The sequence below is a fragment of the Ranitomeya variabilis genome, chromosome 5 (assembly GCF_051348905.1).
Source record: "Ranitomeya variabilis isolate aRanVar5 chromosome 5, aRanVar5.hap1, whole genome shotgun sequence".
In the NCBI taxonomy this organism is placed as follows: Eukaryota; Metazoa; Chordata; class Amphibia; order Anura; family Dendrobatidae; genus Ranitomeya; species Ranitomeya variabilis.
In genome coordinates this window covers 384,227,932-384,255,664 of record NC_135236.1, presented here as the reverse complement: position 1 = coordinate 384,255,664, position 27,733 = coordinate 384,227,932, and the positions used below count along the sequence as shown (strand labels likewise).

Genomic DNA, 27,733 nt, shown 5'->3' with positions numbered 1-27,733 from the left:
ATATATGGTACTCTCCTGCCTCACTGTTTTTCAGATATCTTATGAGTTAATTGCTTATGTTAAAAATTTCAAAAAACTGACCGTCACATCGAAACATAGAATAAGTGTGAACAGGTGCTGAACCTAGAGTCACCAACTCATATATAGTCAAATAAATAAGGCAGCACACTGCGGCACTAAAACATGCAAACATGAAACATGAAAATTGAACTGCATTACTACACTAGAAATATGAAAAAATGAGAGCGTTTAGCGCATAAATTGGCCAATTCATGTGTACCTGGTAGCCACACCAGGGCATCTTTCGTATACCAGGTCCTAAAACTTTCCTTTCCTTACTGAGAATAAACATCTTCATCTGAATGGGTACCTGTGAAACCTCTTCTTAGACTAAAATTCTCTCTCTCTGTGGAGGGGTAATGGATCTGTTGCGGAGTGCTCAGTCAGAAGGCTAAAGAATACAAATTTCAAAAAACTGACCGTCACATCCAAACATGTACCCATTCAGATGAAGACGTTTATTGAACGTGCAGTTCAATTTTCATGTTTCATGTTTAATCACAACAGGTCCATTACCCCTCCACAGAGAGAGAGAATTTTAGTCTAAGAAGAAGTTTCACAGGTACCCATTCAGATGGAGACGTTTATTCTCAGTGAGGAAAGGAAAGTTTTAGGACCTGGTATACGAGAGATGCCTTAATGTGGCTACCAGGTACACATGAATTGGCCAATTTATGCGCTAAACGCTCTTATTTTTTCATATTTCTAGTGTAGTAATGCAGTTCAATTTTCATGTTTCATGTTTGTATGTTTCAGCGCTGCAGTGTGCTGCCTTATTTATTTGACTATATATGAGTTGGTGACTCTAGGTTCAGCACCTGTTCACACTTATTCTATGTTTGGATGTGATGGTCAGTTTTTTGAAATTTGTATTCTTTAGACTTCTGACTGAGCACTCCACCTCTTAGCTGCAGGTGTTTTAATCGCAACAGGTCCATTACCCCTCCACAGAGAGAGAGAATGTTAGTCTAAGAAGAGGTTTCACAGGTACCCATTCAGATGGAGACGTTTATTCTCAGCGAGGAAAGGAAAGGTTTAGGACCTGGTATACGAGAGATGCCCTGGTGTGGCTACCAGGTACACATGAATTGGCCAATTTATGCGCTAAATGCTCTCATTTTTTCATATTTCTAGTGTAGTAATGCAGTTCAATTTTCATGTTTCATAATTGCTTATGTTGTCATATTAGTTTTCTAATATTTGTGTCTGAGTAGGCTCAAACAAGCCAGAATTTAGGATTACTCAATGTCCCATTTTAAATGTCCCATGACAGAGTTGCAGAATATTTGTGTGCTGTGTAAATAGAAGGTGGAGAACAAAGTACTATATGCTACCAAACTGCTAGCTGCATTTTAAACATATGATCGGAAATGGTAACGCAAGAAAACTTGACTCTCATAACTAAACCCTCTTAAGATTTGTCATTACATCATTAATGCTTTTGTTAATATTGGAAATGGCATTTATTGGCTTTGGTATGTTAACTAAGATGGGTTAGAATGATCACAGATATACAAGGTCATACTAAGGTTATGTCCCATAGTGTCCTGCACTGAAATTACATCAGAAAAAGCAAATGTGTTCCATGTGTTTTAAAGCTGAAAACGAGTAAATCAAAATACTTTCAGGTCCTCTGGCCCTAAGCTTTATATTACATACACATGCAACATACTTCTTAAGCCTCAAGTCAGGAGATTGAAAATTTATCTTATTATTTAATGACATAATTTTTGACTTATGGCCCTTAAAGATGAGAAGCCATCATGAGCCAGGATTATGTAATGAATTACCAGTGCTGTACTAATTATCACTGTTTTACACCTTTAATATAAATAGAATCATTTTGAAAAAAAAAACATTACAATTGCCAAGTCATTATGCATTTTAAGAGAATGTGTCATCAGAAAATGACCCACTTAAAAGTCAGGTTTTTATATATTTTACTTTCTTTTTAAAGGGATGGTGCCATCAAAATTTTTTTTTTTTTCCAACAATTGAAAAAATGTAAATAATTAATGTTTACATTTTCTTAAAAAATATTATCATTTGTTTATAATTTAGTAAAATATGAAAAATAATTTGAAAAGGTTTCACATTTCCACTTTTAAACACTAGGGGGAGCGGCTGCTGAAATTTCAGAAAAACCTAGTGTACAATTAGCTCACATTACTGCACTGCAGTAATTATGGGCGGAGTCAGCTGACGTGTGATGTCTCCTCTCCTCCCCTTCTGGGTGTTTGCTAAGGGATAAGAGAGGATGATATTCAGGAACCCAGTGAGCAGCAATTTTGTTGGTGTTTTCAGAGTTATACTGAAAAGTAGACAGTCACTGAGGATGGCAGGCAGCAAGGATTCTGGGAGATATATGGTGGAGGGAGCAGGGTGACAGCAGCACAGAGTATTTCAGGAGAGCAGTGTGCTGGTCTATTGGGGGGCACCCTGTTTGGTGCGCGGAGCAGCCAGGGATTGTACATAGAGTGCTATCTTTTATACACATGGATGGACCGTCTGATTGTCTTGTATCACACAGCAGAGGATTACATACATGGTTCAGCAGTCAGTATCACACAGGATAGGATTAGATGCATGGCTCAGCAGTCAGTATCACAGGAGAGGATTAGATACACGGGCCGGCAGTCAGTATCACACAGCATAGTAATAGATACACCACAGTCTGATGTCCTTGATCAGTGGCTGCAGTGAGAGGCAGGGCGGGAGCAGCACAGAGAGACTCTCCCCCTCCCCCCTCTGTTACCTCTCTGCATGATAAGGACATCAGACCGCGGCACTTCATCCTCTGTAGGGATTCTAGAGATCGCAGCCACACACCAAGCAGCAGAGAAGAGGACAGGGAACGGCCGCTCACAGTCTGAAGGGGAGACAGATGGAGCTGCCCCTCCAACAGCACGGCTCTCAGGTCACAGTGGAGCTCACAGATACACTGTGGGCTGAAAAAAGATGGCGCCGATCTCCTGCCTCTACTGTGATGTGGAGACGGCCCAGGGGGTGTGGCCAGATCACGCAGGGAGCAGCTCAATGATAGGTATGGGGTCGGCATCCGACCGCTGAGTCCTATGCCCAGGGCTGCCGTATTTGCAGAGTGTGTCGTGCTGGGACTCTTACACTCCTGCAAAGCAAAATGGCGGCTCCCAGTGGCTGCAAAAATAATAATAAAAAAGATCTTAAAGTTAAAAAAATTAATTTTGTATTAAAAATAATTGTTTATATAAACAATCATTTTTAATACAAAAACAAACTTCCCTTTAAGTTACAATTTGTAATAAAACAAAAAATGAAATGTTGTAATTTTGACCCTGACCAATGTGGTCAATTTAGACTCACATCTCCGGTTCCTCACTGAAGACTTTTCAGAACACTCATTATCATCACAGGCAGGATTACAGAAGACAAGTAACACACAGCTGATAACACAGGATCCACCATTGTGAAGGGAGGAAGTGCAAGAGGAGCTGTTACATCACATGATGTAACAGCTCCTCTTGCACTTCCTCCCTTCACAATGACCTTTGCAGCTGCTCATTAGATCCTTCAATACAAAAGATAGGGTCTGAGTCAGTCTGTTTCTGCAAATGTACATGTGAATTTCATAAAATGACCAGCCATATAAGTATAGAATAGCCCCAGAGACCACTGTGAAAGTTTCAAGATTTTTCATTTTTTTTAATGCAGATCTTGATATGAAAAATGGCAAAAAGAAAAGTTAAAATATAGAATACATTTTCTAGGTAATTTTCTGTTGATACATTCCCATTAAGGAGTTGTGTTTTGGAAAGATGAAAAATATGGTATAAAATTAAAAAAATTGTATGTTCACCCATGATTAGTGATGAGCGAGTGTACTCATTGATCGGGTTTTCCCGAGCACACTCTGGTGACCTCTCAGTATTTGTGACTGCTTGGAGATTAAGTTTTCATCGCCTCAGCTGAATGATTTACAGCTACTAGCCAGGCTGAGTACATGTGGGGGTTGTCTGGTTGCTAGGGAATCCCTACATGTAATCAAGCTGGCTAGTAGCTGTAAATCATTCAGCTGCCGCGATGAAAACTTAATCTTCGAACACTAAAAAATACTCAGAGGTCACCCGAGCGTGCTCGAGAAAACCCTAGCAACGAGTACACTCGCTAATCACTACTCATGATCCTTCCTCACCTAGTGCTGCTTGCTCTTCTTGGGTCCCCTGATAGTCTTCGTGCTTGTTGCTTATTTTTCGAAAAGTACTACCATGTGAGCACTGTAGACAATCACTGGCAGTGACCAACAATCAGTAATTGCCTGCGGTGTTTACAACCAAAGCAAGTGGCCACAACAAAAAACTACACAAAAATTGTGGAAAAGGGCGTGCAACAGGTAAATTGTGCAACCCACTTGGGTTCTGTCTCTTGTTTTCTAAGGAACAGAAAGTGCTAAATATCAGGAAATAGATTCCGTAAGCTTGGAAAGATGTCACTGATGCCATAAATATTGAGAAGAGCTGCATTATTCTCCTGATATCATACCATAGGTAAAGTAGTGGTTAGGAATACACCAACATGTCATTTTTCTTTGGAGTATAGTGCAAAAAATATCAGCAACAGAAGAATTAGAAACAAGCAAGTATAAACCACTTTAGATTTATTTTTAATAAAAAGATGATATATGAATTGCATTAGTTTTGTTATGCAGTCTAATTGAAGTATACAATTGCAGAGTTCCATAGGAAAAAACCACAATAGCTCGTCTAGATTTATCTTCCTCTAGGCTTGTCCAATAAGATAAAATAAACTAAACTAAGACAAATGGTTCCTTGGGGACCTTATCGCTGAATCCCACACATCATTTGGTCTAGTAATTTTGACTAAATTAAAAGTAATAACACAGCTGCATAATAAAAAGCCTTCACACCGATCACAGCCATCTGACAGCAGTAATGTAAAAGTAAGTCAAAATAAAAGAGAATAAGTAGAAAAAGAATAATGTTTCAATTTACTAGCGAAGATTAGAAACCTGATGTTGCCCCCCCTACCCGATAACAAATACGCCATATTTTATAAATAAGCAAAAGGCTGGAAATAACATTTGACACTTAATTAATTTACTTCTACCTGGGTCTGCCATTCTTATTTAGCCAAGTAAGGGTACTGCCACAGAGTGGCATTTTGATCGCTACGACGGTACGATTCGTGACGTTCTAGCGATATCGTTACGATCTCGCAGTGTCTGACACGCAGCAGCGATCAGGCACCCAGCTGAGAATCGTACGTCGTAGCAGATCGTTTGGAACTTTCTTTCGTCGCTGGATCTCCCGCTGTCATCGCTGGATCGTTGTGTGTGACAGCGATCCAGCGATGCGTTCGCTGGTAACCAGGGTAAACATCGGGTAACTAAGCGCAGGGCCGCGCTTAGTAACCCGATGTTTACCGTGGTTACCAGCGTAAAAGTAAAAAAAAACAAACCGTACATGCTCACCATCTGATGTCCGTCAGGTCCCTTGCCGTCTGCTTCCCGCTCTGACTGTCTGCCGGCCGGAAAGTGAGAGCAGATCACAGCGGTGACGTCGCCGCTGCGCTCTGCTCTCACTGTACCAACATAAGCCCAGGGGTCCGCGTAAATATCTACTGCACACGGATGACATCCGTAAGACATCTGTGTGTGATGCGTACCGTGTTATACGTACCAGAATGAAATGCATTCAAGAAATTGTTGATTTTTATGTGTTAAAGATGTGCAATGATATTAAATAGATAGATAGATCGTCAGATATAATTTGTGCCTTGCATGTGTGGCTTATTGTACATGTACTGGCCAAATAAATAAATTAAAAAAATGATGTGGGGTCCCCCCTATGTTACGTAACCAGCAAAGCCCTGGGGTTAGTAATGAGAGGTGTTTATCAGACACCCCATAACTAAACCAGTAATAAAAAGGAAACACACACAAAAAAACACTTTATTTAAATAAACACTCCCCACACTGGTTCACTACTTTACTAAAAAACAAATCCCATTCAGGCCCAAGAAGTGGAATATCTCGTGATGCTCCATTTCTCTGGCGACTGCAGGCTGGTATTTTTAGGTTGTGAAAGATGCAATAACCATGAACAGCCTGATAATATTACTTCTGAGCTCTCTACTTTACCTTTGCTATTTACAAAAAATGGAGGGACCGCACATCATTTTTTTCTATTTATAGATGTAATGCACAAATTATATATCTGACATATATACATACATATATCTATAGAGAGAAGGAGAAAAATAGGAGACAATAGGTATTTATGCGGTGAAAAATACTTTATTAAATAACATACAAATTACATGCTTGGTAGCAAAAATGCATAAAAACATTTTATAAGTAAATACAGTGCTCAAGGAGGTTTAAAAAGAGAGTGGAGAAAAAACCCACCGGTGTGCGCTGTCAAAGGAGACCACTATATATGTATACAATGTATATGGTCTGCTGCTATAAGTACAAAGCTACCTGTGATAGCAGAGAAACGCCATGTGGCTTGAAGATGAAAAATTAGAATAGCAGCACTTACCAATAGAAAGCTCCAAGGCAGGGCGCACCGGATGGGGTCCACAAAACACCCCGACGCGCGTTTCGCCCGCAGATTGATGGCTTTATCCCCTTGATAACATTTTTCAAGTGTGTTCTCTCTCCTGTAGAGTGCAAGCTCTTATAATCAGTGGGGTCTACTCTCCTGTAGAGTGTAATCTCTTATGATAAGCAGGATTTTCTCTCTCGTAGAGTGTAAGCTCTTATGGTTAGCGGAGTCCTCTCTCTTGCTTGTATAGTGTAAGATATTATGATCATTGGGGTCTACTGTCCTGTAGAGTTTAATCTCTTATGGTAAGCTGGGTCTTCTCTCTCTCTCGTAGAATGTAAGCTCTTATGGTCAGCGGGGTCCTCTCGCCTGTAGAGTGTAAGCTCTTATGGTCAGCAGGGTCCTCTAGCCTGTAGAGTGTAAGCTCTTATGGTCAGTGGGTCCTCTCGCCTGTAGAGTGTAAGCTCTTATGGTCAGCAGGGTCCTCTCGCCCGTAGAGTGTAAGCTCTTATGGTCAGCAGGGTCCTCTAGCCTGTAGAGTGTAAGCTCTTATGGTCAGTGGGGTCCTCTCGCCTGTAGAGTGTAAGCTCTTATGGTCAGTGGGGTCCTCTCGCCTGTAGAGTGTAAGCTCTCATGGTCAGCGGGGTCCTTTCGCCTGTGGAGTGTAAGCTCTTATGGTCAGCGGGTCCTCTCGCCCGTAGAGTGTAAGCTCTTATGGTCAGTGGGGTCCTCTCGCCTGTAGAGTGTAAGCTCTTATGGTCAGTGGGGTCCTCTCGCCTGTAGAGTGTAAGCTCTTATGGTCAGTGGGTTCCTCTCGCCTGTAGAGTGTAAGCTCTTATGGTCAGCGGGGTCCTCTCGCCTGTAGAGTGTAGCTCTTATGGTCAGCGGGGTCCTCTCGCCTGTAGAGTGTAGCTCTTATGGGCAGCGGGGTCCTCTCGCCTGTAGAGTGTAAGCTCTAATGGTCAGCAGGGTCCTCTCGCCTGTAGAGTGTAAGCTCTTATGGTCAGTGGGGTCCTCTCGCCTGTAGAGTGTAAACTCTTATGGTCAGTGGAGTCCTCACTATCTCAGCTGTAAAGGGTGAACTTGAATGGTCAGGAAAGTTCTCTTTCTTTCCTCTCCCTTAGGGCTCATACTCACCTGCGAGAAACTCGGATGGGTCTCACATGTTAATACCCGGCACTCAGATCGGAGCGTGCGGCCGCATAGGAATACATGCAGCCGCACGCTCCTCTCCTGAGTGCCGGCAGCAGTGCCGGGTATTGGCGTGCGAGACTCATCCGAGTTTCTCGCAGGTGAGTATGAGCCCTTATGTGTATTATCCGAGCAATTACAAGCTTTCTAAAGTTGAGATTTGTACACATTTATTTGCCATGAACTGAATTTTGGGGGGGAAATTTGGCAAAGTCGGCAAAGTCAAATTAAAAAAAAATCTGCTCATCTCTAGTAACAGATCACAACCTGTGTAAGAAATGTATTTTTGTCAAATATTTGAAAAATAATTCTAACACTGGGTTCCTGACTTTACATTAGGGATTGTCCCACCTTTAACTATTCATTGCATAGATGATAAAAAAAAAACAAATGGTATATAATATGCATTGTACATATAGCAAAAAATATTATAGTATGTGTCAATTTGTCAATTATATGCTGTTAGAAAAAACAATCCAGTGGAGGCTTGTTGTATTTTTTGCATAGTACGATAACACCTGGTGTTCAAAGTATATAGCAGTGTGACAGTCATCTATTGGGCCGAGAGCTGCTGGACGGGTATGCTTAGTCATTTTCCCAGCAGTATACACAACCTACTAATAATATACTTGTATTAAGAAAAGTTCTCCAATCTCAAGATATCCAAAGTGGAAAATCCCTTTAAAAAATATGGTGTAATATACAGTATATAGTTATTAGATAGATAGAAAACTGTGACATACGTCCTCTGATGGCAAATTGGATAATTGTGCGTTATATACAGAATTCATTTTATCAATTGAAAATCCCATTTACATGACAAATATGAATGCTTAGCGCTTTTCTGTAAACTCTGACATTTCGCGTTGGTGAATCAGTGTATGGTCCATGGATGTGAGTCAGTACCACTAAGCTGCTCTAGGGCAATGCAGATTAATGTAAAAGGAAACCAAATAACTGGATAAGGAAAGAGATAGACCGCACTGTCAGAGCATTAGAATGGTAATGTGATCTATTCTACCCTCAGTAAGATGAATGCTGCCGACATTTATTAGATTAGTGACTGATTCAGCATTTATTATTTTAAACTGCCAGAAAATGACACTTTAATTCATTATGCGTGCTTTTACTAATACGCCAATCAATTATCTGAATGTGTAGTTACGTTATAATAACAGAGCATCTTTTGTTTGTTTCTTTTCTTTTTTTTCCCACCTCAGCAGTAAGGGTATATGGCATTCCCATATACTCGTCAGTTTTTGGAATTCATATGGATTTAATCCTCTTTCACATTACTGTCCCAACGCTTCTGGATTTATTAGGTTCTGAAACTTGGTTATGTGGATTCACCACCATAATAGTAAGGACAGCCACATTGTCTTTGTAAGCTGTGGCATTAGGACTTGCCTTTACCAGAACTCGGACCATTATTGCTCTTCAACTAACCTATATAGTAGACACTATGAGCCCGATTCATCAAGACCGCCATTGTTCACACCGGTCCTGATGGGGAGATGGACAGAAGTCAGATGCTCCTGGTTCATGAAGAGCTGTTTGCCTCTTTAGGAATCAGGATCTTCTGACAAGTGGTGTACACCTCTTTGCGTGGCTCACTACAAATCCGACTCCAGACCCAAAAGTCACAAAATTTTAGCACAGCTTCGAGTTGCACAAACATTAAGCGGCTTTTGACAGCTGGCATAAAAGTTTTGATGAATCAGGCTGTATGCATTTAATCAAGATGTAAACTGTAGAAGGTTTGTTCAGTCCCCTATTCAGTCCCTTCCGACTTGCAATGTGATGCCGACTGCAATGATTTTTTTAAGCCGCATAGAAGATATCACAAAAGGACAGAGTGTTTTGCTCATTCATTGTCTGATCACTGCCATGTTTACATGGGTCAGTTATCCGAAACGATTCTACTAGTGATGAGCAAGTGTGCTCAGATATCGTGTTACCCAAGCATGCTTGGGTGTTCTCCGGGTATCTCGGGCGCGCTCGAGTAATATGTTCCAGTCCCACAGGTGCATGATTTTCAAGTTCTTAGACAGCCGCAACACATGCGGGGATTGCCAAACAGCCGGTAAACATGCAGCCGCTGGGATTGGAACATATTACTCCAACACACCCATGTTACTTGGATAACACCCGAGCATGGTCAGATAACATGATATACAAGCACATTCGCTCATCAATAGATTCTACTAATTATTGGCCGGTGTAAAAAAGGGCCTTTATCTACAACTTGGCACCAATTTAGTTGAAATGAGCATGTGCTATTAAACTACAGTGCTACAAGTAAACTGTATCACATGGGTATAGGGTGGTAGTCAATTAAAGCTGACATAAGCCATATTTAGTATAATGTAGGGCTGCCCATAAAATCCGCCATGATTCTATTATTTATACTGATTTCAAATGGGAAAAGAGAATCCAGTATATTGGATTTCAACAGTCCATGATATCTTTTACTTCGATGACACACAATAATCTTTGCTCCTTCACTGGTATATTAATTTTATAACATTGGGAATCTCATGCACAATTAGATTGAGTCTACACAAGGCTCGCGTGACATTGTATCAGGGAATTGCATTGTTTGCTGCTTCCGATAAAACTATATCTCACAATTAGTTTTCTGCTTATAGAACAAACTAATTAGTGTATTATATTTGTCTGAGTCAATAACGTTTAATTCTGCTGCACTAATCAAATTAGTATCTACAAAAGCGTTCATCTCCATATAATAAGCAGATAAATCTCATCACTGTGCACATGACGTGCTCATTTGTTTTTGGTGATTCTTTGCAGTAATGTGTAAACTAATGTGCACATTCTGAAATAAAATGAAGTGCTGCTCCATAAATAATCCCAAGTGGGAATTGGAAGGGTGACATGTGAATAGTAAAAATACTACAACATTTTTTCAGGCAATGTACATGGAATTATATAAAATATAAACTTAAAGGGTTTGTCTTAGTGTGACTTCCATATTCCAAAAATTATTAATGAGATGAGTCTTAGGGCCCCCATGCATATTAGACTGTTGGCCAGACCTGCCGCTGTCAATAGGTTCAGCTGAAGTTCTAATTTGTATGGGGGTGCCAACTGAGGGTCCGGTGTGATGTCGATCTTGCCTATCTGATTTTGGACTGCCGATCTCATTGTGCTCACAGAGAGAAGTTGCCGGCCAATAAATCAGCCAGTGTCTTTCTCAAGAAAGTCACGGAAGTGCTTGACCAAACAAGGACTACTGTGTATGGGAGAGTTGGCTGAGATGGCTGTCGGTCAACCTACAGCCATCTAATATGTATTGCCGGCTTAAGGCTTGCTATTCTCCCCTGGGAACCAGACAGGAGTCACTAGGTATGAGCAGATCCCACTCTGTCTGGCCAGACATGTTAAAATATTAAAGTGGATCTGTCATCAAATTTCACAATATAAACTTTATGCATTTTTAAATATAACCCTCAAGCCTGATGTGTGTGGTGCATTTACATTAGAATTACTGCAAAATCCACACTTTAAAATGAGCATTTTTATGAGTCCAGTTAAAGAGTGAATTCAATCACCTAACACTTAGCCTGAAGGACAACCAGCTGCAGAGTGTACTGAGCAGTGTGAGTAGCAGGGAGGAGGGACGATCAGGCTAGGTGAAGGAAAATTGAGTAGAATTTTCTAAAAGGATTATATAGTTATTCTGAAATATATTTTCAAAGTACGTATACCAGCCTCATCTACTCTCAGATCTTTGTAATTATGTGTGCAGTTTGTATTTTAAAATCTCATAAAAGATTTGATTAAACAGAAAACCACTCATTTGATTTTCTGGCATTTATTTAAAAAAAAACTAAAAACTTTTATTTATATTGCGACAACATATTCCGCAGCACTTTATAATTAAGCAGGGACATATACAGACAATAAATTCAATACAAGGTAGGACAGTTGAACAGTTACAGTAGGAGTGAGGTCCCTGATCGCAAGCTTACAATCTACAAAGAAATAGGGGGGCACAATAGGTGAAAAGTGCTTGTTAGTTCAGATCCAGCAATTGTAATAGGGATTTTCATATAAAGTTGCATGATCCGGTCATCAGCCCGTGTGTTTAAGTGCATTTATCATCTGCAGTTATTATGTGCATGGAGGGTGAGGGGACAGATGAATAGGAGGGAGCAGGTTCTGAATAATATTTAAAGGGACTCTGTCACCCCAAAAATTGAAGATGAGCTGCGGCCACCGGCATCAGGGGCTTATCTACAGCATTCTGTAATGCTGTAGATAAGACCCCGATGTTACCTGAAAGATGAGAAAAAGGTTATATTATACTCACCCAGGGGCGGTCCCGCTGCGGTCCGGGTCGAATGGGCGTCACGGTCCGGGCCGGGGCCTCCTATCTTCTTACGATGACGTCCTCTTTTGGTCTTCTCGCCACAGCTCTGGCGCAGGCGTACTTTGTCTGCCCTGTTGAGGGCAGAGCAGAGTACTGCAGTGCACAGGCCCTGGGAAAGGTCAGAGAGGCCTGGCGCTTGCGCACTGCAGTACTTTGCTCTGCCCTCAAAAGGGCAGGCAAAGTACGCCTGTGCCGGAGCTGCGGCGTGAAGACAAGAAGAGAATATCATTGTAAGAAGATAAGAGGCCCCGGACCGGAACACGACACCCATCGGACCGGACCGCGGCGGGACCGCCCCTGGGTGAATATAATCTAACCTCTTTTTCTCATCTTTCAGGATACATCAGGGGCTTATCTACAGCATTACAGAATGCTGTAGATAAGCCCCTGATGCCGTTGGCCGCAGCTCATGTTCGATTTTTGGGGTGACAGGTTCCCTTTAAAAGGAGGGGACAGGGAAGAGTTAGGTTAGTAAGTTGAGGTGATAGGCTTGTTTAAAGAGAGGTGTTTTTAAATCGCACTTAAAAAGGGGGCTAGGTAATAGTCTGATTGTTTGGGGTAGTGCGTTCCAGAGAACTGGCACAGCACAGGAGAAGAGGTTCGGATTATGGAGGATGTTAGCCTAAGATCAGTTTCAGAACAGAGGGCAAGTGTAGGGCGATAGATAGAGATGAAAGAAGAGATATAAGGCGGTGCAGAACTGTGGAGAGCTTGACTGGCACAAGATGGAAGCATGAGTGAAGCGGCTGGACAGAAATATGACCCTGGCTGCTGCATTCAGGACAGATTGGAGAGGAGGAAGCTTAGTTAGAGGGAGACTGATCTGTAGAGAGTTGCAGTAGTCCAGACAAGAATGAATAAGAGCGACAGTAAAGGTACCGTCACACTTAGCGACGCTGCAGCAATATAGACAACGAGCCGATCGCTGCAGCGTCGCTGTTTAGGTCGCTGTAGAGACGTCAAACACAGCAGCTCCAGAACGATGCAGGAGCGATCCTGTGACGTAACGGTGACTCATTTATCGTTCTCGCTGGTTGTTAGCTCCATGTAAAACATTGCTGGCATCGTTGCTTTTGCTGTCAAACACGATGATACACGCCGACCTGATGACCAAATAAAGTTCTGGACTTCTAGCTCCGACCAGCGATGGCACAGCGGGATCCAGATCGCTGCTGCGTGTCAAACACAACGAGATCGCTATCCAGGACGCTGCAACGTCACGGATCGTTGTCGTTCTCGTTGTAAAGTTGCTGAGTGTGAAGGTACCTTAAGATTTTTAGCAGTTTCAAAGGTGAGAAAAGGTCGGATTCTGGAGATGTTTTTAAGATGCTAGCGACATGAGCGAGTGATTGGGTTTAGGGAATAAAGGAAAGTTCTGTGTCAAATATAACCCCAAGACAGCGGGCATGCTGCTTGGGAGTTATGGTTAAACCCTCCAAGGTAATTTCACTGTCAGGTAGAGTTAGGTTAGTAGAGGGGAAAAACACACAAGAAGTTCCGTTTTGGAGAGATTTAGTTTCAGATAGAGGGAGGACACAATGTTAGAGACAGCAGACAGACAATCCTTGGTATTTTGTATTAGGGTGGGGGGTGATGTCAGGGAAAGAAGTGTATAATTGCGTGTCATCAGCATTTAATACTGCGTTGTGACTGCTGGAGGAGAAATATGTGACCAGCTACAATGTCCACCAGGGATAGCACCTGATCGCCTGGGGGTTCAGCAGCAAAACCCATGTCAAGCATTTGAAAAAAAATGTTCTACATGAAATGGAAAAAAATACATAGTTTCTGCTATTATTATATTATTACGTAATGTGCAAAGTTCAGGAACCAGACATCAACATGGAAACAGCATATTTTAACATGTATACCTATGAAAACAAAACGTCTTATCTGTCCCCTAGAGGGGTATTCCCAGAATTTAAAGTGATCCCCTATCCATAAGGGATAGGTGATAACAGCTGGGGGTCCAACAGCTGCAAAAAGGAAAACATAGCACCCAACTATTACTGGCAGTCCCATCGGTCCTATAGATAATGAATCTACCATGAGCTCTAATTAATACAGGGCTCTGAAATTCTGGGAAAGCCTTGTTAAAGACTCGTCTTATTTCTGTATTTGATGAGCTACTAGAGAACTAGTAAAATCAGCGAAAACCAAGTACTGCATTCTTGTGCTGGTTAAGATCTGTACATAATAGTATAAGTGACTGTGAGCGTACAACAGTAGGAAAAATAGTAAACCACAAGCTGCAGACTGCTTCATTGATGTGTTTCCTCATTAGGACTTCTATACGTGGCCAGTATCATCTGTCTGAAATGAAAGCCAATCATCAATATTAACTACATTACCAATTAATAGATTCCTATTGAATTTTCAGTGCAGTTAACATGCTCAGAGAGGAGGATTGTGAAGCACAATACACTGCTGCAGAATATAAATGAACTGTCTAGACTCTATGAGGATGAAACCTATGAAGAATCAAATAAGGCATTAGTGGAGTTTATTGGAGGTGTTTGCATAAAATCACATTAAACACCTGAAAATAGCACAAAATGTATCACCGTAGAACTAGTACAGACTAATTACAGAAGTGCTAATGGTTTGTTAGTAGTTGTACCCATAGATATATACAGGGCCGGACTGGGACTAAAATTCAGCCCTGGCATTTGAAGTTACACAGGCCCACTTGTCACATGGTGACTGTATAATATCTTTGTACACTTGTAGGCAGGGCCGGTTTTAGGCAAAGTGGGGCCCTAGGCAAAGTTTAAAATGGGTCCCCAAATGCTAACATATTGCACATCACACAGAAGCCTTTCTGTTGTATTTACGTGCGCTGAGTTCAGGCCGCTAAACGAGTTTGATCGACAATACTGAAGTTGTTCAACGCTTGTTTCCCGGCCTCTTTCCACCAGCTGAGGAATAATGATGAGACAGAACGATCACTAATAGATCACCATACAGTATCATGTTTTCAGCAGCACATCTACAGTTTACACTGGCAATGTGCTGCTGACAACAAGGCTTTTTGTTCCAGCAAAAACAATCCGAATATGCAGCATTTTACTTGTTTAGTAAAATACACCCCATAGTCCTCCATATATTATAATGTGCTCCATAGTCCTCCATATAGTATAATACATTCCCTATAGTCCTCCATATATTAAAATACACTGCTCAGTCCTCCACATAGTATAATACACTCCTCATAGTCCTCCATATAGCATAATACAATCCTCATAGTCCTCCATATAGCATAATACAATCCTCATAGTGCTCCATATAGTATAATGCACCGCCACAGTCATCCATGTAGTACAATTCACTTCCCATAGTATAATGCACCCCATAGTTCTTCATATAGTATAACGTATTCCCCATAGTCCTCGATACAGTATAATGCAGCCCACATATAGTATAATGCAGCCACCCCAGAGTATAATGCAGCCACCCCAGAGTATAATGCAGCCACCCCAGAGTATAATGCAGCCACCCCACAGAGTATAATGCAGCCACCCCAGAGTATGTAACCCCCATAGAATATAATACAGCCCACCTCCCCATAATATATAATGTAGCCCCCCATAGAATATAATGCAGCCCCCCATAGTATATAACACAGCCTCCCCCATAGAATATAATATACCCCCACAATAGTATATAACACAGCCACATAGTACATAACATGGCCTCCCCCATAGAATATAATATACTCCCCATAGTATATAGCAAAGCCCGCATATTATATAGCACAAACCGCATAGTATACAGCACAGCCTGCATACTATAGCACAGCTCGCGTAGTAGATAACACAGCCCACACAGCAGTATTCAGCACAGACCACACAGTAGTATACAGCACAGACCACACAGTAGTATACAGCACAGCCCACGTAGAAGTATACAGCACAGTCCACACAGTAGTATACAGCACAGCCCACAGAGTAATATATACAGCACAGCCCACAAAGTAATATATACAGCACAGCCCACAGAGTAATATATACAGCACAGCCCACAGAGAACTATATACAGCACAGCCCACAGAGAACTATATACAGCACAGCCCACAGAGAACTATATAAAGCACAGCCCAGAGTACTATATACAGCACAGCCCAGAGTACTATATAAAGCACAGCCCAGAGAGTACTATATACAGCACAGCCCAGAGAGTACTATATACAGCACAGCCCAGAGAGTACTATATACAGCACAGCCCACAGAATACTATATACAGCACAGCCCACAGAGTACTATACACAGCACAGCCCACAGAGTACTATATACAGCACAGCCCACAGAGTACTATATACAGCACAGCCCACAGAGTACTATATACAGCACAGCCCACAGAGTACTATATACAGCACAGCCCACAGAGAACTATATACAGCACACAGTAGTATACAGCACAGAGCACAGCCCACAGAGAACTATATACAGCCCACAGTAGTATACAGCACAGAGCACAGCCCACAGAGAACTATATACAGCCCACAGCAGTATACAGCACAGAGCACAGCCCACAGAGAACTATATATAGCACAGAGCACACAGTAGTATACAGCACAGAGCACAGCCCACAGAGAGCTATATACAGCCCACAGCAGTATACAGCACAGAGCACAGCCCACAGAGAACTATATATAGCACAGAGCACACACTAGTATACAGCACAGAGCACAGCCCACAGAGAGCTATATACAGCCCACAGCAGTATACAGCACAGAGCACACCCCACAGAGAACTATATACAGCCCACAGTAGTATACAGCACAGAGCACAGCCCACAGAGAGCTATATACAGCCCACAGTAGTATACAGCACAGAGCACAGCCCACAGAGAACTATATACAGCCCACAGCAGTATACAGCACAGAGCACAGCCCACAGAGAACTATATACAGCCCACAGCAGTATACAGCACAGAGCACAGCCCACAGATAACTATATATAGCACAGAGCACACAGTAGTATACAGCACAGAGCACAGCCCACAGAGAGCTATATACAGCCCACAGCAGTATACAGCACAGAGCACAGCCCACAGAGAACTATATACAGCCCACAGTAGTATACAGCACAGAGCACAGCCCACAGAGAGCTATATACAGCCCACAGTAGTATACAGCACAGAGCACAGCCCACAGAGAACTATATACAGCCCACAGCAGTATACAGCACAGAGCACAGCCCACAGAGAACTATATATAGCACAGAGCACACAGTAGTATACAGCACAGAGCACAGCCCACAGAGAACTATATACAGCCCACAGCAGTATACAGCACAGAGCACAGCCCACAGAGAACTATATACAGCCCACAGCAGTATACAGCACAGAGCACAGCCCACAGAGAACTATATATAGCACAGAGCACACAGTAGTATACAGCACAGAGCACAGCCCACAGAGAGCTATATACAGCCCACAGCAGTATACAGCACAGAGCACAGCCCACAGAGAACTATATACAGCCCACAGCAGTATACAGCACAGAGCACAGCCCACAGAGAACTATATATAGCACAGAGCACACAGTAGTATACAGCACAGAGCACAGCCCACAGAGAGCTATATACAGCCCACAGCAGTATACAGCACAGCCCACAGAGAACTATATACAGCCCACAGTAGTATACAGCACAGAGCACAGCCCACAGAGAACTATATACAGCCCACAGCAGTATACAGCACAGAGCACAGCCCACAGAGAACTATATATAGCACAGAGCACACAGTAGTATACAGCACAGAGCACAGCCCACAGAGAGCTATATACAGCCCACAGCAGTATACAGCACAGAGCACAGCCCACAGAGAACTATATACAGCCCACAGCAGTATACAGCACAGAGCACAGCCCACAGAGAACTATATATAGCACAGAGCACACAGTAGTATACAGCACAGAGCACAGCCCACAGAGAGCTATATACAGCCCACAGCAGTATACAGCACAGCCCACAGAGAACTATATACAGCCCACAGTAGTATACAGCACAGAGCACAGCCCACAGAGAGCTATATACAGCCCACAGCAGTATACAGCACAGAGCACAGCCCACAGAGAACTATATACAGCCCACAGTAGTATACAGCACAGAGCACAGCCCACAGAGAGCTATATACAGCCCACAGCAGTATACAGCACAGAGCACAGCCCACAGAGAACTATATACAGCCCACAGCAGTATACAGCACAGAGCACAGCCCACAGAGAACTATATACAGCCCACAGCAGTATACAGCACAGAGCACAGCCCACAGAGAGCTATATACAGCCCACAGCAGTATACAGCACAGAGCACAGCCCACAGAGAACTATATACAGCCCACAGCAGTATACAGCACAGAGCACAGCCGACAGAGAACTATATACAGCCCACAGCAGTATACAGCACAGAGCACAGCCCACAGAGAACTATATACAGCCCACATCTCTTCTCTTCCTCCCCTCACCTCCTCCGAGAATGGCCCCACAGTCCAGAAAAAAAAAAAACTCTCCTCACCTCTCCTCGTGCCCAGCGTTGCTTCCTGGTTCCTGCTCCTGTCTCAGCAGCTGCAGTCTGCCCGGGACACAGCAGGTGCACGATGATATGACATCATCGCGCACCCGCAGTGTCAGAGGCAGAGCGGGGAATGATGGGAGAGGAGCGTCTGTAGACGCTCTCTCCTCCATCATTGCATTCAACTGTACCGGCGTCTATACGCCAGTATAGTTGAATGCGACGGCGGGGGCGGCGGATTGAGCGGCCCACCACTGGCACCGGCCCTTCTGGCATTTGCCAGAAGTGCCCTATGGCCAGTCCGGCCCTGGATATATATAGATATTAATAAGATACTGAGACTCCACCTTTATAATAACATATATTTTAACATTTTGTGGAGTTGGGGAAAAACTAGGAAGATTTTCCCTCTACCTTTTGGTCCCCATTTAAAAAATCAAAAATCAAGGCATTACAATTATTTATTTCATAAAATTAATATTAAATAATTCTGAAAAGTTAGCAAAGCTTGTAACTACTTTTTTGATGAACATTGTCCAAACCACTTATGTTGGCAGTATTGGCTAACAGTCCAGTGAGCTAAGCCAGCCATGCATATTAGACACATGTTATCCACACCTACTGATATGGATAGGTTCAGCCGACAGTCTAATGTGTATGGGGCTCCATTGTGGGAGTTAAGGATCAGACTTTGGACTGCCGATCTTATTGTACTCCTGAAGATAGACTGGTGGTTCTCTTAATAGAGGACACAGGAGCTTGACCAAGTCGAGATGGTTGTCCGTCAGATCAGCCGAAATGAACCTTTATTTAGCAGACAGCCATCTAATGTGTATGGCAGGCCTTGGTGAGAAACCTACTAAACGGTAAGAAGGTTCTGTTTGCTAGATTTTGACATTTTAAATGACAATTTACTCTGTCTAAGTGTCTGAAACGTGTAAGCCTGTCTGAAGATATTCCTTTTTATAGACTGTTATATTTGCAGTACGGTGGCTCAGTTATTAGTGCTGTTGGTTTGGTGTTCTGGAGTCCTGGGTTGAAAACCTATCAAGGACAACATCTGCATGTTCTCTCAGTGTTTGTATGGGTTTCCTCCGGTTTCTTCCCATACTCCCAAGACATACAGATAGGGAATTTAGGTTGTGAGCCCCAATAGGGATGCTGATGTCTGTAATGTGCTTTGGAATTAATGGCGCTGAATAGGTGAGTCAAATAAATGAATATTTGTGATTAATAAATATTTTGATGGGGGGGATTAACTTTGGTGCTGATTCCTTTGTTTTTCTGCTGTTGTGACTCAAAAGATGTTTTTAGCTCGGTATATGGAGATTTTACAATTTACAAAGGCAGCACAAAAATATAACTGTATTTACTTATTTTCTGCAGAAATGTTTTATTCTTCTTGAAGTTGGAAATGTTTGAGGTGGATTTGCACCAACTTTACATAAGATCCTGCTGTATATTGTATATAACTGGTAAATCATTTTATTTCCTTTCTAGACTTATTTGAAGAATGTCTCCCACTGTTCATCACCAATTGAAGAAAATCGATTTGAAGTTACCTCGCCAATACAGCGCCTTGATTTATTAATGGGCCAATTTAACAATGTGTTGCTGACATCCATTTCCATCTTCATTCAAGGTGACCTTACCATAGCTAATCTCGGCACTTCGGAGGGACGCTTCATACAGGTAAACTCAATAGACATTATATTACCAATTTACAACAACCAAAGAATTAAGTGTATGTTAAAAGAGAACTATATAACCTATAAAGGGAATGCCACAATTGAAATAAAAGATTCAAATGGTTTATTTGTTAAATAACTTAAAGAAATGCATAAGCTTTCATTCATATAATATGTAAAAGACTCCAGGGAATAAATCAACACAACAGACGGGTGAGCAGAGAGATTGGGTATATGGATATGTAGACAATGGGTAGACTCAACATCTGATAATCAATACAATTTGAGATTGAAATTCATGTGTATAATTGTTTAAGTGGCTACAAGTACATACGAGAAAAATTCATATATATATTATAATGTAAATGACTCAGTCTTGATCTGATACTTGTATTTATTTTGTTTAAGAATTATATTCCCACCAATTTGGTCTATGTTATTCAGTATAAAAAAGTGGTATAATTATGCATGTGCACTTTTATAAGTCAAATTTTCTTTAATCTACTTATAGCCACTTAAACAATTATTTGAATGAATTGTAAATTAGTGTTACCTGTTTGTCTGACCCAATTGTGTACTACATTGCACTAAGCACTTTATTACATGGTCAGCAATAGGTGTCTTTTTTACATTGTTTTTAAAGTGAACCTGTCACCAGGTTTGGCTGAATTAAGACACGGCCATCACCTTTCAGGGCTGATATACAGCATTCTATAATCCTGTATATCTGCTCGCAATCTGACCTGCAAGAGAAGAAAAATAACTTTTATTATACTCACCTGCGGGGCGGTCCGGTTCGATGGGGGTCACTGGTTTTGGTCTGGCGCCTCCTATCTTCTTATGATCCCCATCCTCCTGCTTGCTTCATGTGGATGAGGCATCTCTGCATCATCCACACAGTCACGCTTGCGCAGGAGAGCCGTGCCACGTCTCTGTCGAGGGCAGAGCAAAGTACTGCAGTACGCATTCGCCGGGGCTCTTTGACGTTTCCCGGCACCTGCACACTGCAGTACTTTGCTCTGCCCTCAACAGGGTAGAGAAATGCGCCTGCGCAGGAGTGCGGTGCCAAGGATACACATCATCCACATGAAGCAAGCAGGAGGGCGGCATCGCAAGAAGAAGGGAGGCGCCGGACCAGGACCTGCGACACCCATCGGACCGGACCGCCCCGCCCCACAGGTGAGTATAATAAAAATTATTTTTCTTCTCTTGCAGGTCGTGTTGAGGGCAGATATACAGCATTATAGAATGCTCTATATCAGCCCTGAAAGGTGATAGCCGTATCTCTTATCGGTCAAAACTGCTGACAGGTTCCCTTTAATTGAGTTGTACCACCATGGTATATTTTCTGTGCTGTATGTATACTTATCTGTCAAACTGTGGCTCCTCTGTACCTTTTGGTTCTAACCACAGATCACCTGTTCATCTTGTACTATGATAGTAGTTTAGTAGTTGCCCTGCTGCTTAATATACTATGCTCACAAAGTAGTGAGTTGCCATGAACTACATGTAAAACCGTACAATGATTGTTTTGCTGTACAGAGATTACATGTTTCTTTGAGACACTGTTGATGTGTAACAACATTCAAAATGTAGATAAGAGTATATCTAAGCTTCAGTCTTCCAATTCTCTCTAAGATAACTGGCATTATTCATGTCTTTCCAATGTTTAAGATGTCATCTAAGGTTTTATTGTTTGTAATCCTGAAGATTAAGCCACAACTTTTCACTTCTAAACACGAGTTGTAATTTGTTCATATTATTTTACATATTGTTTCATTTATTTTATTAATGGCATGAGTATAGATATTAGCCCATCAGACCTTAACTAGGTCACACTCCATACATACTATATATACAAAAAAAAAAAAACAGATGAAATCTGTAAAAAAGGAGTGCCAATATTCATGAGTCGGAATCCAAGAAGTATCGTTTCTCCTTTCGGAGAGTGACATGTTAAGCATGCCGAGATGAGGAGACTTAAAGCAATATTCATGAGTAGAATATACATATGTTATAAAATTACAAAATAAGACAAGTAAAAAAATTAGTTAAAAGAAGCTTCGTGTGAACATGGAGACGCAGCGGAAAAAAGAGTATATTCGACATAACATCCTTTCCAAAGGTGAATAATTAAATGGTAAAAAAATACTTAAAAATTTGTATTCACTCGTCCTGTGGAGAGCAAAGGATCTGATTGTCAGCAGGAAGTGAGTATAATCAAGACAGGAAAAGCATAGTGCTGTAACCTTGTTTAGTAAAACACCTTTTAGCCTCAAAACATCAGAAAACAATGTATCAGATCACAGAATCATGCATAATCCTCTCTACCTTTGTGGCTGGATGGGGGTAAATTGTGATTTTTACAATTTAATTAATCATCTTTGGAAAGGATGGTATGTTCAATATGCTCTTTATTCCGCTGCATCTCCATGTTGACACGAGGCATCTTTTAGCTAATTTTTTTACTTGTCTTAAGATGTTTAATGGCATGCGTACCCTATAAAGCTAATTTTACCATTTGTGTTCAATATATTTTTCATACCTTGGAATGATGGCCAAAGTATCTCCTTACATGTAGTTCAGAGCAATGTTTCATAGTTACATATGCTGAAAAGAGGCCTAGGTCCATTAAGTTCAACCTTACTCCACCAATTGTACATTTTGTTACTAATTTGAAAGGGGTTGTCCTGTTAAAATAGAAAAGTCTGCAGTCACTCTGTGTGACTGCAGACTTATGACTGCCGGGATTTGCCAGTTTCAGACCCGGGATTGGAGAGAATGTATGAGTGTGGGCGCAGCCTCGCTCTGTACACTTGTATTGAGCTGAGGCCGCGCTCCGTCCAACGGCACAACCGTCTAGTAGGGGTGACAGACTAAAGGGCACGACATCGCTCCATACAAGTGTATGGAGTGAGGCTGCACCCACTGGACGGGAGTATATGTAACCAGCGAATCACCGCAGTGCGCAGTGCATGCGCTGGGGGGTTCATACGTCTGCAGTCAGACAGAGTGACTGCAGACTTATCTGCTTTAACCGGACAAACCCTTTAACTATAACCCACAATGTTATGTGTACTGAGGAAATCCTTCATCCCTTTTTTAAAAGCTGTTAGGCTATGTGCCCACGTTCAGGAAAGTGTGCAGAATTTTCCTGAGCAAATCCGGACTACTTTCGCAGGAAATCTGCACTCGCATTTTTCGCGGTTTTTGCGCATTTGTTCATTTTTTTTGCGGATTTTACACGTTTTTTCCTGGAGCTTCCCAATGCAATAATATAGCGGCAAATCCGTGAAAAATCCGCAAAATGAATGAACATGCTGCATTTTTTTCCGCGATGCGTTTTTATTGCGGAAAGAAGCGCAACATATGCACAAAAATTGCTGAATGCATTAAAAATGATAGGATGCTTAATGTAACCATTTTTTAAGCATTTTTGCATAGAAAAAATGCGGGAAAAAAAGCGAAAAATCCGCAACGTGTGCACATAGCCTTATAGTGTCTGCCATTACTACCTCTTGTGATTGGGCATTCCACAGTCTGACTGCTCTAACTGTAAAGAACCCTATAGTTACAAAGAGGATCGTTCACCAATTTGAGCATGATAAACTAGGCACATCATGGAATAATAACTGTAGAGCTGAATAAAGCATAGTTTTTATTTTTAGTAAATTTCTCATCTCCATTGTAGATATAGTTGTAAAGCTTGGGTTATAATTTTTAATAAGTCCAAGGGGATTTAATCAGAGCTCAGCTCGGTTGTACTGACCCTTTCCCTAAACCAACTACTGGAAAATGAAATGTGTGTGTGTGTGTGTGTGTGTGTTATCATACACATCTCTGTTCTAAGCATTTTGTAATCACACACAGTTCTGCAATGAAATCAGTGAGAGAAAAGCCATGTGTCATTACATGTGTCACACAGGAGAAAGCCTGTTCTAAACTAGTGCAGGGCCGTGGTCTTTCTTCCCCTTTGTGTTGCTATTCTTATGATTGATCAATATGAAGTACCCACTTCCAAATAAAAATCTCTGGTTATACCCCCTTGGATTTATCATAAATTATAACCTAAACTGTACAAGTTAATATTTCCACAACAGAGGGGAGAAAATAAAAAATAAAAGCTATGTTTTACTCATCTCTGCAGCCATTCATATAGCTTGCAGATTATACCAGTTTGAGCTTGTTAAACAGGACACATAATGGTAAAGATCACCTTCACCCATAGTATAAGCCAATCTAGTCGCTTTTTATCATTTGGTTTCATTCGTCATTTTGGCCTTGGCAATTACATAATTTTAGATGTATAGGCATAGCCATTTTTAAAAGCCCATTGCACAAAGCTATTATTCTTCATATTTTAATGATTACTAATATTTACTGATATGAAAATATCGAAGGCTGTCAATATCACTCATGCAGATATTCATGGATCATTATTTTTCGGACTATAAGACGCACTTTTTTTCCTCCAAATTTGGGAGGAAAGTGTGGGTGCGTCTTATAGTACGGATATAGCATGTGGGGAGGGGGGCAGCAGCGAGTGGGATCGCACTGTTATCCCACTTCAGGATGTCCCCGCTGCCCGGAATCAGCTGCTGGGGAAACCACATGGCCCCGCTGATTAAGTGCAGTGAATATTTATTAGCTGCTCCCCGCCCACCGATCAGCTGACCGGTGAGCTGGGAGCAGTAAATGAATGCTGCACTTAAGCAGCGACACACAGTTTCCCCAGCACTGATTCCGGGGAGAATCTGTGTGTCCGGGGGAGGAGGCAGCAGCAGCAGGGGCCAGGAGATTGCTGTCTACCTGCCTATGCTGGACGCTGAGCTGTCTGTGGTGCACAAGGAGGACCTGTGTGATGTCAGAAGTGGGCGGGCTGGAGCATCACATGGCAGCTCAGAGCCCTCCCTCTTCTGACATCATCACAGGTCCTTCAGACTCCCACCTAGAATCTGCAGCTTCCTCTTATGTCCTGCGCTGTGGAAAGGCAACAACAACAGGGAGGGCTCTGTGTGTGCAGCCATGGGATGCTCCAGCTTTTACCTCACCACAGGCTGGCTGGCTGCACAATTAAGAGGTCAGTCTTTACAAAACACAATAAAGCACTCTGCCACTCGTTTGGTGAACTATAACTCCCAGCATGTCATAGGATCTGCAGGACATGCTGGGAGTTATAGTTCTCCCATGGGATTTTAAAGCAGCACTCCAGTGTTATTTTGCAGTGCTGGAGTGGTGCTTTCACTATAAGCCCTGTGCACCCATTCTTAGGGCTCATTTCCACATGCGAGGCACACGTCCGTATCTCGCATGTGGAAACCAAGCTGTGGAGCCGGCACTCCAGAGCGGAGTGTGCGGCCGCCTAGGAACACATGGAGCTGCACAGCTCTGCTCCAAAGTGCCGGCGCCAGAGCTTGGTTTCCACATGCGAGATACGGACGTGTGCCTCGCATGTGGAAATGAGCCCTTATACTCACCCTCCAGCGTCTTCATATCGTACTTCACAGACACCACTTGACTGCCCAGTTACATTTTTAATAATAAAAAAATAGCTACATTATTATGTATTATTATAATTTTATTATCATTACATTGAAAAACATTATTTTGTGTTTATATAATTTAATTATAGGTATTAAAATAAAATATTAGATATTACAGACATTCCTCTTAATATATAGAATATTATAGCTTGGAGATAAGGCTTTTTTTAAAATACTTGTTGAACTTCTGTATAACTATTTGGCTTAATAGAATACCATGTTGATTGATTTCACAGTGATACAGATGAGGAAAAATTCATTAGGTCTCTACTTGGACAGATGGTTTTAGTGAGAAGCCTGGAGATGTTAATAGTATCATATTTAGTGGGATGTTTTGGCTCCAGAAGTGTTGGGGTCTGTCTTCTGCTCACTAGCAGCTCTTTATTAGACAGTGTGAATATGACAACGTAGACGGGTAATATAGTTCTTGAGGCAGCTGCCAAGTAGAAAGCGGAAAAGAGAAACAGCTTCACTTCCTTCCTATGCTGGACTTGGTGAAACGCTTTACATGCTAGGTTTTTTCTGAAAAGTTGCAGCTGTTTGGGTTTCTCACATTGTTAGGGTCCGGGCTGCGGCTGGGAAACAGTGCTAGGAGTCCAGCTGTTGGGTGCAAAGTGAATCAGGTATTTTGCAATGGGCTTTTTTTCTGGAAAGCGTAAAAAAACGAGAAGCAGTGCCAGTTAACATCACTCCTCCGCTGTTACAAGAATGTCAGCAAGGTAATTAGATATTTCAGCAGAAATGGGAAAGATCCGTCAGTATTTATTTCAGGATAGACTTGTTAAGTTGTAGGTTGGGTCACTTATTAAAAGGTAGCAGTTGTGTTCATTATCTCCGAGAACCAGAGCATGAAGCATAAGAAGCATCAAGAAACCGTAGACACAATGACAGCTTTCTTGCTCAATGAACTTTATGGAAATATTAAAAATTGGTCTCCCACCCCCGGACTGGTCTTATGTCTCCTGTTCTAATATTGCAAAGTAGAATTTGCTTTAATTCTACTAAATACATTTCTTAAAATTAAAGAAACGTTGATACACACCATGATGTGACATGCCAAAGTTTTAGAGAGGTTTTCCAAATCTTCCATATAAATAATTAGTACTTACGCTTTGAATGCCCCACTGTTCCATCACCACTCCAGTGGTCCTCAGTGGTGCCAGAAGCGGTGATGACACCCTTTATATCGGTCACGTGGCCACAGTCGCCAATTATCGGCCTCAGCAGAACAAAATGTTATCACTTACAGTGCCAGGGAGTGTGACCAAAGTGGAACAACAGGAGATTCAGTGGCTAAATAATGCGGATTTTTTACTTTATTACATTTCCTACCCTGTGACAAATTTTGCAAAATCAAGGAAAATCCCTGTAAGTTTTGTTTCACCTTTCTTGGGCTACGTTCACATTTGCGTTGTGCGCCGCAGCGTCGGCGCCGCAACGCACAACGCAAACAAAAACGCAGCAAAACGCATGCACAACGCTGCGTTTTGCGCCGCATGCGTCCTTTTTTTGATTGATTTTGGACGCAGCAAAAATGCAACTTGCTGCGTCCAATGCGCCCGGACGCGTGCGCCGCAGGGACGCATGCGGCGCAAAACGCAAGTGCGACGCATGTCCATGCGCCCCCATGTTAAATATAGGGGCGCATGACGCATGCGGCGACGCTGCGGCGCCCGATGCTGCGGCGCCGACCGCAAATGTGAACGTAGACTTAGCGCAGATAAACACATGCATATAAGCTATGCCAGGGGTACTGCCAAGGTTAAGGGGGGTCACCAACAAGCCAGTTTGTTTGCTT

General features: G+C 42.1%; 1 protein-coding gene across 1 annotated transcript in view; it reads left to right on the top strand.

Moving 5' to 3' along the window:
* MET (MET proto-oncogene, receptor tyrosine kinase) overlaps nucleotides 1–27,733 on the top strand; it is a 175,887-nt gene that overhangs the window by 62,824 nt on the left and 85,330 nt on the right. The window contains exon 3 of the mRNA XM_077265016.1: nucleotides 20,205–20,396. Within this exon, the coding sequence (XP_077121131.1) occupies nucleotides 20,205–20,396 (192 nt within the window). The remainder of the gene's footprint in view (nucleotides 1–20,204; nucleotides 20,397–27,733) is intronic.